Source organism: Tyto alba, unplaced genomic scaffold, assembly GCF_018691265.1.
Source record: "Tyto alba isolate M040663 unplaced genomic scaffold, T.alba_DEE_v4.0 Super-Scaffold_18, whole genome shotgun sequence".
Classification (NCBI taxonomy): Eukaryota; Metazoa; Chordata; class Aves; order Strigiformes; family Tytonidae; genus Tyto; species Tyto alba.
The window spans coordinates 7,539,683-7,555,879 of NW_024881280.1; the positions used below are offsets into that span (position 1 = coordinate 7,539,683).

Here is a 16,197-nt window from a genome sequence, read left to right on the forward strand (position 1 = left end):
ATGTTCAAATCTATGGAAATATATTCCATTCTTCTCGACAGTTAGAGAGGGAGTTTCTAGTAAAAAATTTCAATGCTTTCCAAACAAGGAGGAAAGACTTAAATATTTAAACAAAAATGAAAGCATCTTTGTGATCAATATTCATAAAAAGTCTAATCTGAATGAACAGGGTTATAGAATAAACTTGTCCACAATGAAGACAATGTGAAAATCTTTCACTGTGAAAATCTTTGTCCAAAGTCACTGCATGCTAATGGCTTGGATCCAAGGGCAGAAAAACTGCAACATGCTGAAGAGTAGTGTATGTACATTCATCTCCAGAACCAGATGGCAACAGTGACTTCTTCACTTGTACATTTTATGAGGAAACCTTGCACAGGCCTCTGTCTTATGGAAAGTCTCAAGCTGTCATTTTTCTTTATTCTTTCAGCACACACCTCGAGGAAGAATTGTATTCTTTCTTCCACAGATATGCAACCAACAACATTTTACAATAGGCAGAGATTTCAGAGTGTGAGAATGCTCTAGCCTTGTGATGCGGAGTAGAAGTGTCCCAGAAGGCAACACTAGGGATGTAAGCACTGACAGCAGCCAGTTGCCTGCTCACCACACAGCTCTTTAGGCTGCTATAGCCCAGCAGTAACACACCCCCACCCAAGGCAGTCAAGTGTGAAACAGCAGGATCAGATTTCCACAAACACTATCATTAAAAGTTGAACTTCAACAGGTGATGCTTAAGTACTGTAAGAACATTAATGGAGAAAACAGTGAACATCAGAAACCTTTCACTGCCATCCTCTACATGTTGTGTTAATTATATTAGGTTACTTATTGTAAGGAATAAACAGTTGCAGTAACTGGCCAAAACCAGGGATAAATAACACTTTTCAAGTTATGCAGGTGGGATCCCATCTAAACCAGAGTTCTTCATTCCATTGCTGTGTTTTTAAGCAGTCTCTCACGTGCACACAGCCTGTTCCAACTTTAACAACACTAGGAAGCTGTCTTTAAGAAGTGCTTCACAAAAAGCATCTATGAGAGTTTGCTCAGCGGTATCTCCCAGTTATTTGCTCCAGCAGTACAGAGTAGAAGACAAGACAGCTTAATTCCACGGTGTCAGGTACACTGCAGGGTAGCCAAAACCAGACTACTTCACTAGCTTATTTACATTCAAAATAGGATTCAGGCCAACAAACCAGAGTAATTGAATCTAAGCCTAGAGATCGATTGGTGCAAGAAAAGCATGCACGTCAACCCATACCAAGATAACAGAATGAGTGCAATTCTGTGTACCTTGGATCCTAGGGTGGGTAGTTCTGGTTAATTATTTCCACTGTATCAGTTACACATTCTAGCCAGTACAGCTCAGAGCACTGGTGGGAATTTTCACCCCTATGTTTTTCATGCAGTCAGGATTTAACACTGACATTTCACCTGTAATGGAATAACATAATTTTTAGGGGCAAAAGGCCAAAACTAAGATCATAAAGGGACTGAGAGAAACCTCTGCTGTATAAAGCTTGCTACGTAGCCCAGATTAGGGCTTTGAAGAGTTACTACAGGCAGTCATATCTATGACATGAAAAGTCAGTACATAGGCAAGGACGAGTCCTATATAACTATGCATAACGTATTCATGCTCATTATGAAAAATCATAGCCAATATGTTATTTTCTTCTCTAATTCTCTTTTTAGTCATACATTAATAACCACAACTACCAGAGACAGCACCAGCAAAAACTGATTTTTGTGGTAACCTGTCCTGTTCTCTCACTTCTACCACTGCTTTTATTAGCAGGTGCTTCCCACTGCTGGATACCCGTTGCCTGAATCTGTTTCTGCACTTCTGAAAAGGACAGAAAGAATAACAAAGAATATAAAGCAAAAGCTGCTCTGGCTCCTGTTTAAGTCACAGTAGCCTTGGGTTGTGCCAAGTTTGACCAAGACCAGTTAATACATCTTAAAAAAAAAACACATTAAACTTGCTGCTGATATTATATATTAGCTACCTTTTAAAATGAGTCTACGCAAGGCTCTGAATAACACTGTCAGCCTTGCCTGCTAGTTCTTCTTAGCTAGAACAAAACCATTATGTTTATATGGTTCTGTGACATTTTAGTAATGTTCAATCTTCTCTGAGAGAATGTTCTGAACAAGGCTGAAGTTTCTCTTGTTGGAACTTTTGTTCCCAACAAGAACATCTGAAGGGTACCTGTGTATCAAAGACATTGAAGAGAAGGACACCATACTGGTGAAAGAGGCAGTCGGAGATCCAGCGGCAGTCATGCATGACCTGAAGCAAGAAAGAGCTGTCAGACAAACTTGTGTCCAACTGCAGCCTTCTGGGTACAAGCAGATCATTGTATATGTATATGGCCTCTGCCACCACAAACGTCCTCACACACCCTGTATCCTTACCTTCACAATGTTCTTATCTTCCAGCACCATTTGTAATCCATTTTTGAAAGCCTGAGGTCCCAGAAGGAAGATATCAAATAGAAAAATGCAGCTCTCTGTTGCTATCTACAACAAATTAAGTTGCCAAGAAAATGAGTGAGGGACAGAAGAACAAAGGATTTCGAAGTAGGAGAGAGTGTAGTGCTGCCCACAAGCCACAAACTCCTATGTACATACTATGTGCTTTATGCTGGGGAGAGCAGGTTTAGTTTCCTTAATGCTTTTTCATAAACAAGTCTTGTTTTCCCTAGAGATGCTCAGAGACTTACAATAATTAGAAAGAATGACCCAGTAGTCTACCATACACAGTTAAATACAGGATTTTGAGACATATCAAGAGCAAATCCTATGCACAGTACTTAAAATAAATTCCTACGCTTACTATAGTGACAATTTAAAGAACCACTTCCAGCAAAATTCTTGTGCTCATGACATTCCTCTCATTGTCAAAGACCACTACCGAAGAAATAAAAGACATCATTTTCCATCCTAGCATTTCAAACAGGATATAAAATTGAGGTTTTGCCTGTGTTCAAATTTATAATGGTTTAACAAAAGCTGTTATTTGAAAGCAATTTAGCCATACCAAAGCAAACATTTTGTGGACACTTCCTTCTGCATAAACGAATTAAGTTTGAAGCATGAACTCCCACACAAGCTTTGGATAAACACTTACTTTTAAACCTATTTTAAAATATACTAAGACTATTTTGAGCTAACATATTAAGCCATTCTCCTTTCTGTCCCTTCCTTTTCACAATGTTGATAATATCACAGCTAATTAAGATACTGTATCTTCTTCAGATGGATTTTACTCTTTCAATTACATTGGAATTGTGATTAGGTCTTGCAGTTTTTCAATAGGTAGCAGCTGCACAAGTGTAATACCTCTACCCATATACAAGTATATAAAGATGGCAGACCAAATACATTGTTATATACAAATGTATATATTACATACAAGTTTAGTAATTATTATATTGCCTTATAACGACATAATTCTTTCTGTAACAGGTCTTTTATGAAATGCCTGATCTGTCTTGAAGAACACCATATCCCTTACCAAAACATAAGTCTTAAACACAGGCTAATCCCCAAATGTTTCTCAGTTATGCCTCTGTTTAGTGGTACATTTTGGGAAATATCTGCCTCTTACCTCAAGCCAAGAGAGTTTTCCATGACGACACAAATTAACACCTTCTCCTGCTATACTGATGACACATTGCCGTTTTAGGTGCAGCACCTAATGAAAAAAATGGGGATAAAATAAATAGTGCCAAAGAATGTTAGGCAGAAAGACAAATAGTAAACTGTAAGTCTTCTGGTCATAATCCATATTTAAAAAGGTAAATACAGACCTGTCGGGGGAGACAAAATGAAAATGCATGCTAGGCCTTGGAGCAGGCCCCTCAGCCTGAACACAAGTACTGAGAGGATCCTGCTAAGTCGACCCTGGGAAAAGTAGAGTTAATGTTTCTTTTTGGTAGCTAGAAGAGTGCTGTGTTTTGGTTTTAACAAGGGGTTTGTTATGAGAAGAATGCTGATAAGCTCACTGATGTTTTCGGCTGCTGCTGGGAAAGAAGGAAGCATGAAGACTGCCAGGACTGCATGATTAGCGCGTAAAAACCTGGTGCAGTTAAGCTGGTAGGAAAGTACTGTAACTTGACGGAAAAGTATTGTAACTTTTGAAAGGTATATAAGCAGCCTACGTGCTGAAATAAAGTGTCTCAGCATCACCCATGATCTGAGTCTGTGCCTCAGTCGCCATAAATGGCACCCGAACCTCAGGCCTAATTAGATGACTCAGTGGTCGTACCGGTGGCGTTGCTTGGCTGAACTCCAGGAGCTGAAAGGAAGCTCCAGGCACGCCAAACAGACTTTTTCTGCAGGACAGAAAGGTATGCAGCTGAGAACTATGGGGAATACTGCATCGCCAGAGCACAGGGTTGTACTTGATTTAATGCAACCAATTCTAAAGCAACACGGTCAACATTTAGACAGCAATGACTTCAAGAGACTGCTGCTTTGGGCTCAAGATCGTGACCCACATTTAAACAGCGCTAACATCTTTGATCCCCAAAGATGGGATGATTTAGGGGTTAAGCTATGGGACCGAGCCACCCGGGGAGACAGAATTTCTTCTGGGCTCCTGGCTGCTTGGCGGATCATGCTTGAAGTATTACATTCCCATGTCCCGTGTAGTGATTTAGAGGATGATAGCACAGAGCCGTTACCCGTCACGACAGATTTGTCGGAACTGTTAACCCCTACTGCTCCGCCAGCGCCAGCGAAGCAAGAGATTCCTAAAAAATCTTGTTTGGTGGGGACTGTTGGAGGCAACCTTGATACGGACCCCTGGGTCCCAGAGCCTTTTGACCCAGAGAAAGAATCTGTCCTGTACCCTCCCGACCCTCATGATAAATGGGCTATGGCACACAGACAGGCTGCAGAGCAGGGGGATTTTGATATGTTGCAAGCATTCCCTGTTATATATACTCCTAACCAACAGCCTAAGTGGGAGGCTATCTCCTACTTGGTTCTTAAAGAACTCTGTCAGTCAGTACAGGACAATGGGCTGGGGGACCCTTTCACAATCGCCATTCTAGAAAGTACAGTAGATTCCTATAACCTGGTCCCTCACGATTGCAAAGCAATAGCAAAATTAATACTTACGGGGAGACAATTCATGCTATGGATGTTGCATTAGCGGGAGGCGTGCTCAGCACAGGCGGCAGAAAATTTGTTGTGTCCGCCTGGACACCAACTTCAGCATATTACTTTAGATATGTTAATAGGTGAAGGTGCCTATGCCACTGCTGCTGCTCAAGCTCAGTTGCCCACTGACGTGACAGATCAATCTAAAACCTTGGCGATGAAAGCCCACGCAAACTTCTTTTGTAAATATCCGACGAGAAGCCACAGAGCCTTTTATGCAGTTTTTAGACAGGCTTAAAGCTAGCCTGGACGAACAGACAGACAACTCCACAGCCTGTGATTTGATATTTAAGCAGCTTTCAATAGAAAATGCGAATCTGGACTGTCAAAAGGTATTAAGAGCATTAAAGGCACCCACAGTTATAGAAATGATACAAGCCTGCCAAGGTATAGGGTCGGAGAGTCATCGAGTTATGTTAATGACTGAGGTGTTTGTGGCCATGAATATGCACCCCAATTCTGGCACCTGTTTCCGATGTGGTCAGCCGGGACACGTGCGACGAGAATGCCCTAATACAAGAAAGGGGGCAAACGCCGGACCGGGTATTTGTCCCTGCTGCCAAAAAGGATGGCACTATGCTAAGCAATGCCGATCCACATTTACGTGGGATGGGCGACCTCTTCTGGCACGGTCTAGCCAGCCTCAGGGAAACCTGTCCCAGAGTGCGACGTGGGGGGGTGAGCTCCAACAGCAACTCACCCTCCTGCCCAGCGCTCATGCCAGCGAGAGAACTTCGCGCCGGAACAACGGGCAGCGCCGGAGTGGAGCTGGCCACTGCAGTCAGTCGATCTAGTGTCCACAGCAATGCATCTTGTTCCCACAAATGTTCGTGGACCCCTCAGAAATGGATGCAGCACCTTGTTAATAGGAAAATCATCCACAACTTGGCAAGGCTTACTCATCCTCCCTGGACTGATTGACTCAGACTATAAAGGGGAAATACAAATAATGGCATGGACCCCTACACCACCTTGTCGCGTCCTGATGGGAGCAAAAACTGCACAACTTGTGTATTTCTATGCTCATCCTCCAGGACATTTGAATTGGGAAAGGGGGGAGGGTGCGTTCAGATCCACTGGGGAACCTCAAATCACATGGGCTCAGCCTCTCACATGTATCCATCCTTCCTTGAAATGCAAATTAATCCATAGTTGTTTGTCTATAAAAATTACTTTAATAGGGTTGATGGACAGTGGTGCTGATGTCACGGTAATCGCACAATCTGCCTGGACATCTAACTGGCTGCTGATGCAGTCAACTGATGCCCTAGGGGGGGTGGGCAGCTTGACCTCCCCAAAACAGAGTGCCAACCTTATCACTATCAAGGGTCCAGAGGGCTGTACTGCATCCCTCAAACCCTATGTACTGCCACTTCCCATCACACTTTGGGGAAGGGACTTCTTGCTTCTTGGGGTATTGTCATGGGGACAGATTTATCATAGGGGCTGCTGGAAGGCAGCAAGTCCCGGCCCTGACATGGACAATGGATAATCCTGGATGGGTCAATCAGTGGCCCCTATCTCGGGATAAGCTGTGACATTTGCATCAATTGGTACAAGAACAGTTGCAAGCCAGACATACTGTTCCCACTACAAGCCCTTGGAACTCCCCTATGTTTGTTATCCAAAAGAAAAATGGCACGTGGCGTTTATTACATGATCATTGTAAGATTAGTGAGGTGATAGAGCCTACGGGTGCATTACAACCCGGCCTTCCATCTCCATCAATGTTGCCACAAAATTGGGTTTTAATAGTTATCAATTTGAAAGATTGGGTTTTTTACAATACCTCTTAACGAGCGCAATGCGCCCTGGTTTGCCTTTTCTGTACCCTCTATTAATGCAGCAGAGCCACACCAGAGATACCATTGGGAGGTTTTGCCACAAGGCATGAAAAACAGCCCAACAATATGTCAATTGTTTGTTGCTTGAGCACTGAGCCCCGTTCGGCTTCAAGTGCCTGACGTTTTGATATATCATTACATGGATGATATCTTGATCGCTGGGAGATTTGAAAAACACACTGTCGAAGCACTGAAACTGATAGTTGATGCAATACACCAATCAGGCCCAGTAATTGCAGAGGACAAGGTCCAAGTGATTCCTCCATAGAAGTACTTGGGGTGGAAAGTAAGTAATCAAACCATAACCCCTCAGAAATTGAATATCACCACACAGATTAATACATTAAATGATTTACAAAAATTATCACAGACCATTAATTGGCTATGACCCTTGTTGGGGGTTACTACCCATGACCTCCACCCACTCTTTCAATTGGTGAAAGGTGATCCAGATCTCATGTGATCACACTCCCTAACACAAGAAGCACAAACGGCATTAGAAAAAGTAACAGCAGCTTTGCAGCAAAGGCAAGGTTATAGAAAGACAGACCACCTACAAATCTGTTTATATGTAATGTTGAGCAATTTTCAACCCTTAGGATTATTAGCTCAGTGGAATCCTGCTCAGAAGGATCCGCTAGTCATTTTGGAATGGGTATTCTTGCCACATCAGTCTGGAAGAACAATTGTCACACAGATGGAGCTTTTAGCTTTGGTTCTACAGAAGGGTAGACAAAGATTAATGGAACTCAATGGATCAGACCCTGGAGTCATATACATTCCCCTTTCACAGGACTGTATTAATTGGTTATACCAGCATTCACTGTCTTTTCAGATAGCTCTGGAAGGCTACTCAGGAGCACTTAGCACTCACCTTCCATCTCACCCTCTACTTCAAAATGCATGGCACTTACTGCTGATGCAGAAAACATGGCTTTCACTAACACCATTAAAAAGACCATGACAGTCTTTACTGATGGCTCCGGAAAAACAGGCTGAGCAGTGATAGTTTGGCACACAGATTCAGGGTTGGACCATGATGGCACCATAGTAAAAGGGTCTCCACAAATTGTGGAGTTGGCTGCAATAGTTAGGGCTTTTGAAAAGGTTTCAGAAGAAATTAACATTGTCACCAATTCCGCTTATGCTGCAGGAATAGTCTCAAGACTAGAGAAAGCCTTTTTAAAGGAAGTTACTAATTCTCTTTTGTTTGCTCAATTGCTATGTCTGCGATTTCTATCACAACACGGCACTGCTGCGTATTACATTATGCACATATGGTCTCACACAAGTCTCCCCAGACCTCCAACAGAAGGAACTAGACAAGCAGACTTCCTTGCGGGGACAACCGTCATCCCACAAACTTTTGCACAAGCTCGCATTTCTCATGAATTCTTTCATCAGGGGGCAAGTGCCTTACGGTGACAATTTCATATTACTGCAGACCAGGCTAAACAAATCATTCAAGCTTGCCCTGACTGCCAACACGTTGTCACCCCTTCTCACATTGAGGTTAATCCCCAAGGGCTTCAGGCCCTTGAGATAGGGCAGACAGATGTTACACATATCTGAGTTCAGACTCCTTAAATATGTTCATGTCTCCATTGATACATTCTCCAGTTGTATATTTGCTTCTGCCTATATGGGAGAACATGCCTGTGATATACAGCATCATCTCCTATTTGCAAAATTCAGAGTCCCCAAAATTATAAAAACAGGTAATGGTCTGGATTATATCTCAAAAATAATGCAAGGTTTTTTTAGCCTGTGGGGCATAAAACACATTACAGGCATTCCCTACTCCCCACAGGCCAAGCAATAGAAAAACGTGCACATAGAACCCTTGAGGCCATGCTCAGAAAACAAAAAAGGGGGAGCGCAGGATATACTCTGCATCAACAGTTCCAAAATACTTCCTATGCCCTCAATTTTCTAAATCAGAGTATAAATGATATGCCCCCAATACAGCATCACTTTTTAAAGACTGGTGAGATGCCAATACAAAAGGCTCGTGTAATGGTTAAAAACTTAGATTGAAGAATATGGTAAGGACCTTTTCCACTGATAACTTCGGGAAGAGGGTATACTTGTGCCTCCACAGAAACCAAGCCAAGATGGGTTCCTGCAAGATGGATAAAGCCAGACCTGTTGCAGTCATCCTCGCCATTGTGATCTGACCTCGAGAGTTAAAATGATGGTTGTGTAATGTTTAATTACAGAGAAAAAGACCAGTCATTAGTTCAAAATGTAAATTCATCTTTAGCAATATATAGAAATAGTAGTGTGTGGTGTAATTATACATCAAGCAATGTTTCACACTACACCAAAACGCCATTAGCCTTGCCTGTAGGGGTGTTTCTTTTTTGTGGGGATAGAGCTTGGCCTGGGATTCCGTCTCATTTAAGGGGAAGACCTTGTAGCTTTGGAAGATTTCAGTGGTCTGTGCTGTATGAATTTATCAGACCACTCTAAATTGAAGAACTACATAAGTTAATGGGAAATCTACATGAACATAATAACTACAACATTTTTGGAGACTGGTTTAATTGCTTAGGGATATGGGTGAAACATTGTTTTATGTTAGGTGTATTTTGTTTGCTGATCTTCATATGCATATTAGTGTATATGCCGTGTGTAATATGATATATACAGTGCATGATTGATAAAGCTGTAGGCAATGTAATGTTAGCTGCTTTAGAAAGCAAAAAAGGGGGAGATGTTGGGGGAGACAAAATGAAAATGCATGCTAGGCCTTGGAGCAGGCCCCTCAGCCTGAACACAAGTACTGAGAGGATCCTGCTAAGTCGACCCTGGGAAAAGTAGAGTTAATGTTTCTTTTTGGTAGCTAGAAGAGTGCTGTGTTTTGGTTTTAACAAGGGGTTTGTTATGAGAAGAATGCTGATAAGCTCACTGATGTTTTCAGCTGCTGCTGGGAAAGAAGGAAGCAAGAAGACTGCCAGGACTGCATGATTAGCGCGTAAAAACCTGGTGCAGTTAAGCTGGTAGGAAAGTACTGTAACTTGACGGAAAAGTACCGTAACTTTTGAAAGGTATATAAGCAGCCTGCGTGCTGAAATAAAGTGTTTCAGCATCACCCATGATCTGAGTCCGTGCCTCAGTCACCACACAGACCAAAACCACAACATGAATCTCAGATATATCGTGATCCAAGAGAAACATACACAGTGTTAGTCCACTTACAGATAGACAGCTGGAAATTCCACAGTTAGAAACAGCAATGATAGGTTTAGCATAGATTATGGATACCAAAAGAATTTAGACTTCCCTGATCTCCTCACCAGAAATTATCCTAAATAGGTTTTAGGAACTTCTTTAAGATCACATAAAGGTGTTCCTTTCAGGCAAAAAGGGGAACCAATTTTCTAAGGTACAAAAGAAAAACCTGTTACTATCAGACATAAAAAGTATTCAGACAATTAAGATAAAGCCATCTGTAGCACACATGTAGCACAACAGTAGAAGGCATAAACAGAAACAAAAACCCAGCTTCTTTTTCAAGCAACAGTTAGATTCTTCTGAAAGCAGGGAAGTCCCTTCCTGTGGGGAAAAGCTTCTTCCCCTGTATGTGCAACACATTTACCATAATAAGAGCCCCAAACCCAACTGATGTTACTGCAAGAAAAAATTGCATGGAGGACCTGTAGTATTGACGGTCTAATGCAGGATCTAAAAAACACTATTAAATTTAATAATAAATCTATCATTGGCTCCGAGTTCTGAAACAAAGCCTTTCTACCAAGTCCACTTATATTACTATATATGATTTAAGAGAAAAAGGTCTAGGCATGCATTGAGTTCCAAATACCCATTAAAGCAACACAATCAATTCCCTCTCCAAATGCCAACAAATCCTCATGCTTTTCCTTTCCTAAACAAAAGAATGTTCACCAAATAGTGATACTGACCCTTCACCTCAGTTACTGGTGACAGAGAATCTGAAAATAGCAACCAACACACACTGATGCAGATTCATATCCACCCACTGCAAATTCACGTGCCCTGCATGCTTTTCCTGCACATATGCGCACTTTAAATACACTCTGATGCCACCAGAAATACCATTTCTACCTGACTTAAAGAAGCCAGTCACTACCTATTGCTCAAATTTCACTACAGTCTTGCAAAAGTGATTTGCAGTGTAAGATGTCATGAAACAGTACTCACAATCTGCCACCTAATGGGTCTACTGACAGAATGGAACAGGCTTACAAGTCACATACACTGCATAAGAACTTTCATTAGTACTTACTGCTGGGGCAAATTTCTGCTGGAAACAATCAATAACTGCGTACTCCACATTCTCTTCTTCCCTCTTCTCTAAAAGGAAGAAAAAAAAAATCATTAGACACTTCCTTCACTTGAATGAACTTTGCACAAGGTATGTATTTTAGTTGTATAATCACTCTACTTTTATGGTTTAGCTGTTCAGTTCTTCCCTCTCCGTTTCCTGAACACACCCAAACAGATTACTGAACTGACTGATTCAGTTGTGTAGAGTCTAGAGCATGACCCAAAATCCTGATTTTTGACAGAAAAGCTGGTTGTTTAGAAGCAAGCTGCGGCATTACTTTTTGTTGTTATGATGCATAAAGGAAACAAAAAGGTTTCAGTTTAAAAAATTACATCCATTAGGGAAAAAAAAAAAAATTGCATCCTCATTCCCAGGTTTTTCTGGGGAAAGAAAAGGATTGTAACAAAGATGAAACTAACAGGCAGCAACACCACAGAACATGGACAGCTAAGTGATCAAGGGAGTAAAGAGAACTTAAGCCAGATTTTAGTAATTTTAACACCTGCTTGACAATGTCTAATGAACAAGTAAAGAAGGGTTGTCTAAAAGACTCTCCCTTCTCTTTAGGTAAGATGCAAATGTTAATAATATGCATACATGACAACACAAGGACAATCTTCTAAACTCTAAAATAACAGTCAATCGAAAGATCATAAGAACAAATTTTTAAAGGATCTCCTAGATCATATCAACCCTTGCTCATTTTCTCCCCCACTACCCAAGTAAATGCAGCTAACCTTTCTGTAGTCTAGACAGGCCTTGCACCCTTGTCATGTCTGTATGAGAACAGAACAAGCCGGTCACATTTTAAATCTGTACCTGTGTATACAGCAGAACCACACAACCAAATCAATGCAAGCACATAACAGCCAGCACAGAACAACAGTCTTACTGAGCTCTGAGTTATCTATCATGCCACATACCTTTCAGGAGTAAGTGTAAGATTAAAACAATCACCAGAGAGGAATACTCACTGGCTGAAGCAGTTTGATTTCTCCAAAAGAGCAGTTGTGCTGCTCAGCCACTTTTACAGTTGATGAGAGCTACAGGATAAACATTCTGGAAAGCAGATGAGTTTCCTTCTGATGCTGTGTACGTATCTGCAGGCAAAGAGCACATCTGCAGATAATGAGCTCTGTACCTATGGGTACCTATGTACCTTTCTGTGACTGCTGTTTTTTCAGCATACATCCTGTTCTGATACAGACAAACCTGATCACAGCCTCTGGGAAAGATGTTGTCTGACAAAGACAAATTATCTACATTGCTTGACTAATATAAACATTACCTGAGAGGGAGTATTTTAAGGTATTTGAGGGTCTGAGCTGTCTCTCTGGGGAAGCACAAGGAGAACTCCATGGGCCACGATCTGCTGGTCGCGTGTCTGCTTGTTCGTTCCCTTCAACAGCTGAAGTGCATCTGTACGAGCAAGGCAACCACACATAGCACAGAAGTCAAAACACTACACATTCCACAAGCATGGACATTTTAATAAATAAAATTATTTCATCCAATGCCATCTACCTGTGTCCAGACAGTAAACTGCTGCATTTGAAGCAACTTCCCAATCCAATGCCCATGGTTCTTAAAGAAGATCTTGATGCTACCCAAAAATAAGCTTACTTTGCACAAAAGGGCCTTTATTTCAGATAAAATTTCACATTTAAAGTAAAAGGTGAAAGCAGAACCTGGACAGATGTTCACTGCAAAGGTCAGCAATGGTTTCAAGGAAAGAAAGAGTTCAAAGTACAAAGAATGGAGTACCTGACCTGAGCCCAAGAACCACATCATTTAAGTATCTGTAAGTCTTTATGTTGAATCAGTATCTGATCCATCAGTTATTGTAATTAAAGGGTGATTTTACAAGTCCACCAATACATAAAACAGTTATATTCACTGAAACTTTACTGTAACCAAATGAAAGCTATTAAATCATATAAAATGGTAGCATCTCGGGACCAAAAACATTCACCTGACTGAAAGTTGTCACATATAGGATGCTTAATTTCTACAACAGGACAGTCTGAGGTCAAGAATACTTCACTGGGAAATATGACTTATTACTATAAATTTCCTTATATTGATATAAAAACATCCCATTATAATAGTATATCTCCAACCATGTACACCTCTATCTCAATAGAGCAAAACATAAAAACCTCTTTCTGACCAGCCTGTAGATGTAGCTGAAGAATCTTGTATATAAAATTGTATGTTTAAAGGATTAACACAGGGATCTGCTACTGAGGTAAGCATATTCAAGTATGTGTGAATGTAGGCTTACTTAACAGGGAGAAAGAAGACAAGATGGCAGCAAGCAAGAAGATTGCTGCTAATCACAATTCTATGTGCTTAACTGTATTTTAAGGACTATTCAGTAGACACCACTTCATTCCTACCTCCCTTAAGAGGAAGAATAAACTATTCAAATGTAGTCTTGTGAGAACACTCAAAAGCAAAGCCATCTAGGACCATGGGTCTGCAGAAGTTTGAACCATATTTTCACCAGCTTCCCAAAGTCACATTTATATATGTTTTGAGAGCATTTGCATAAACCTAATCTTCTCCGTGCAACTGTTCTGGAACTGTTCCACAACAGAAGAAATGCTCATGGGAAATCCCCCCTGAAACCACAAGCTGACAAGGAAACAAACCAAAGCAAATTCTTTTACCTAGAAGCACTAGTGGGAAGAAAAAAAGAAAAAAGAAAAAAGCAAGAGTGAGAAATTGTAAGTAATAGCTTGAAAGAACCTTTTACACAGTGGAGGTCTTCTACCCACCACCCTGTTCATCTCTTTAGAGCAGAAAAATACAAATGTGGCACAGCTGAGTCTGAACATCAGTATTACATCAAATGTAAGCGGTGGCTCCCCTAGCAAGCACTTTCCACCCCTTCTGCTGTGAAAGGAAGGAAACATTTCAACTTACTCAGAGAGCATTCCTGTTCCCTCCCCTGAATCTGGTTCATCCAGCAATTCCACTGCAATAAACAAACAATTTATACTCTAGTGGTGACAAGCAATTTTTTGACACTTATCTCCCCAAAAAAAGAACCATAACCAATACTAACTGTAGGACATGGCCATACATGCAAAAAAAGAAACTGAATTCAAAGTATAGTTTAAATAATTTTAAATTCACCCTGATGTACAAATCTCTACAAAATAACTTACATTGGTAGCCTAGATAAGGTGTATTTCAGAACTCTAGCATTTAAACAAGTCTAATGGCTTAGCATCCTACCAAAAAGAAAGTTGGTACTGAACTACAACTAGATACTTTACCGACTATTATATATACAATAAAGCAGGTACAAGGAAAAATACAGAATGGAGTCAGTTACTATCACTTGCTAAGTCCAATACCTGCCTTCTAGCTGTCTCCACCTCAGCACTTTGCTCCTTGTCCCCAAAGCAGAGCAGATGCCAATAGAAACACACGAGACCTTTATAAACTTGAAATGTTTTCCTTAAATAATCCCATATTCTTATTACTAGTGAATCACAGAAAGAGGCTCAGACAAACAGACGCAGTGCAAAACCAAGTTAATTAGAACTTTAAACAATTTAACTTCCCAGCAGAGTCCATTAGTGAAAATCCTGCACATATAAAAACATATGCAATGAATTTACCTTGCCCTCAGGATGTGAACAGGAGGCACGTTTAACTCAACTGGTTACCTTTGCAGTGGCTACTTTCATTACTGGTCTTATTGGACTTTATTCATTATTTAACTAACAAGCTTTATTGCAGTACAGTCACGAGGCCTTCAGAAAGTGGGGAATTATTATTTCACTGATAGGGAATTATTATTTCACTGATAGGGAATTGGGGAACAAGACTTCCGTGACTTAGAACATTCTAATTCCTAGTGATTTTAAAAGATGTGCAACTGAAGAATTCATCAGCAACCACAAAATGGATTTAAAATGCTGAACTAAGAGTAGGCATGACCCCTGTGCCCCAAAACGCGGTAAGAAAAGCCTCACCATTGAGTATTTCACAGTCAAAAAACATCTTTACTCCTGGAGTGCTTCTGCCAGTTTCCAAGTTCTTCACTGAAATGAGGGAGCAGAGAAAATACAGATATACATCGAGTTCTACTCTTTGGCGTAAAAGCTTATAATTTGCAGAACAAAGTAAGACCGTATGACCCGGTAGTATTATTAAGTACAAAAAGAAAAAACAACCCACAAAAAGCACCCAAAACCAACAAATAGGTTAAGTGACTGCTCTTTCACTCTTACAGATGAGTGTTTCTGTAGGAGGCCTGTGCACCAAGCAGGACACGACCGATGGCTGCTACACCTACGCAGCCCCACAGCTGAAAGCACACGCAGGCGCAGCCAACTTCTGATTTAGCGCGTATTTTACTCAGCCCAGTGCCCACGTGGGCTCCGGGGAAGCACCCACGGGCGCCCCGTGGGGCGCAGCAGGGCAGACTGGCAACGCCACTGGAGGCGCCGCGGAGCCGGGCACCCTTCCTTCCCTCAGCGCCCGGCTCGCCGCCCGCCCTCTCCCCTCACAGCAGCCTCCGCGGCGGCGGGGCCCCACCTGCCCGCAGGAGGAGGCTCCGCTCGGGGCTGACGTGCTGCAGGATGCCCTGAAAAACGCCGCATTTTAAGGTGAGTTTAACGGTTCTCCCTAGAAAAGCACCGAGGCGCTGAGGGGACGCGTTGAGGGCCATCAGACCGCACGCGCCCGCCGCGGCGGCCCCGCCCACGCCCAGCGGGGGAGGGGGCGGGACCGGGACCACCCCGACCCACCACCCAATGGGCGGTGGTGGGGACACGTTACAGACAAGAGGGCGGTGCCCCACGCGCCGCCTGCTGGGAGCAGCGGGCGGCCTGAGCCGCCCGGGGGTGACGC

The 16,197-nt window shown here is 42.0% G+C and overlaps 1 protein-coding gene across 1 annotated transcript in view; it reads right to left on the reverse strand.

The window, feature by feature from the left end:
- Positions 1-16,032, reverse strand: part of EXD1 (exonuclease 3'-5' domain containing 1) — a 29,507-nt gene extending 13,475 nt beyond the window's left edge. The window contains exons 1-8 of the mRNA XM_032990018.2: positions 15,883-16,032; positions 15,318-15,386; positions 14,257-14,308; positions 12,617-12,747; positions 11,287-11,354; positions 3,614-3,700; positions 2,419-2,523; positions 2,213-2,293 (exon numbers count right to left, since the gene is read on the reverse strand). Of these exons, the coding sequence (XP_032845909.2) occupies positions 2,213-2,293; positions 2,419-2,523; positions 3,614-3,700; positions 11,287-11,354; positions 12,617-12,747; positions 14,257-14,308; positions 15,318-15,386; positions 15,883-16,015 (726 nt within the window). The 5' untranslated portion in view covers positions 16,016-16,032. The remainder of the gene's footprint in view (positions 1-2,212; positions 2,294-2,418; positions 2,524-3,613; positions 3,701-11,286; positions 11,355-12,616; positions 12,748-14,256; positions 14,309-15,317; positions 15,387-15,882) is intronic.
- Between the last annotated feature and the right edge of the window lie 165 nt (positions 16,033-16,197).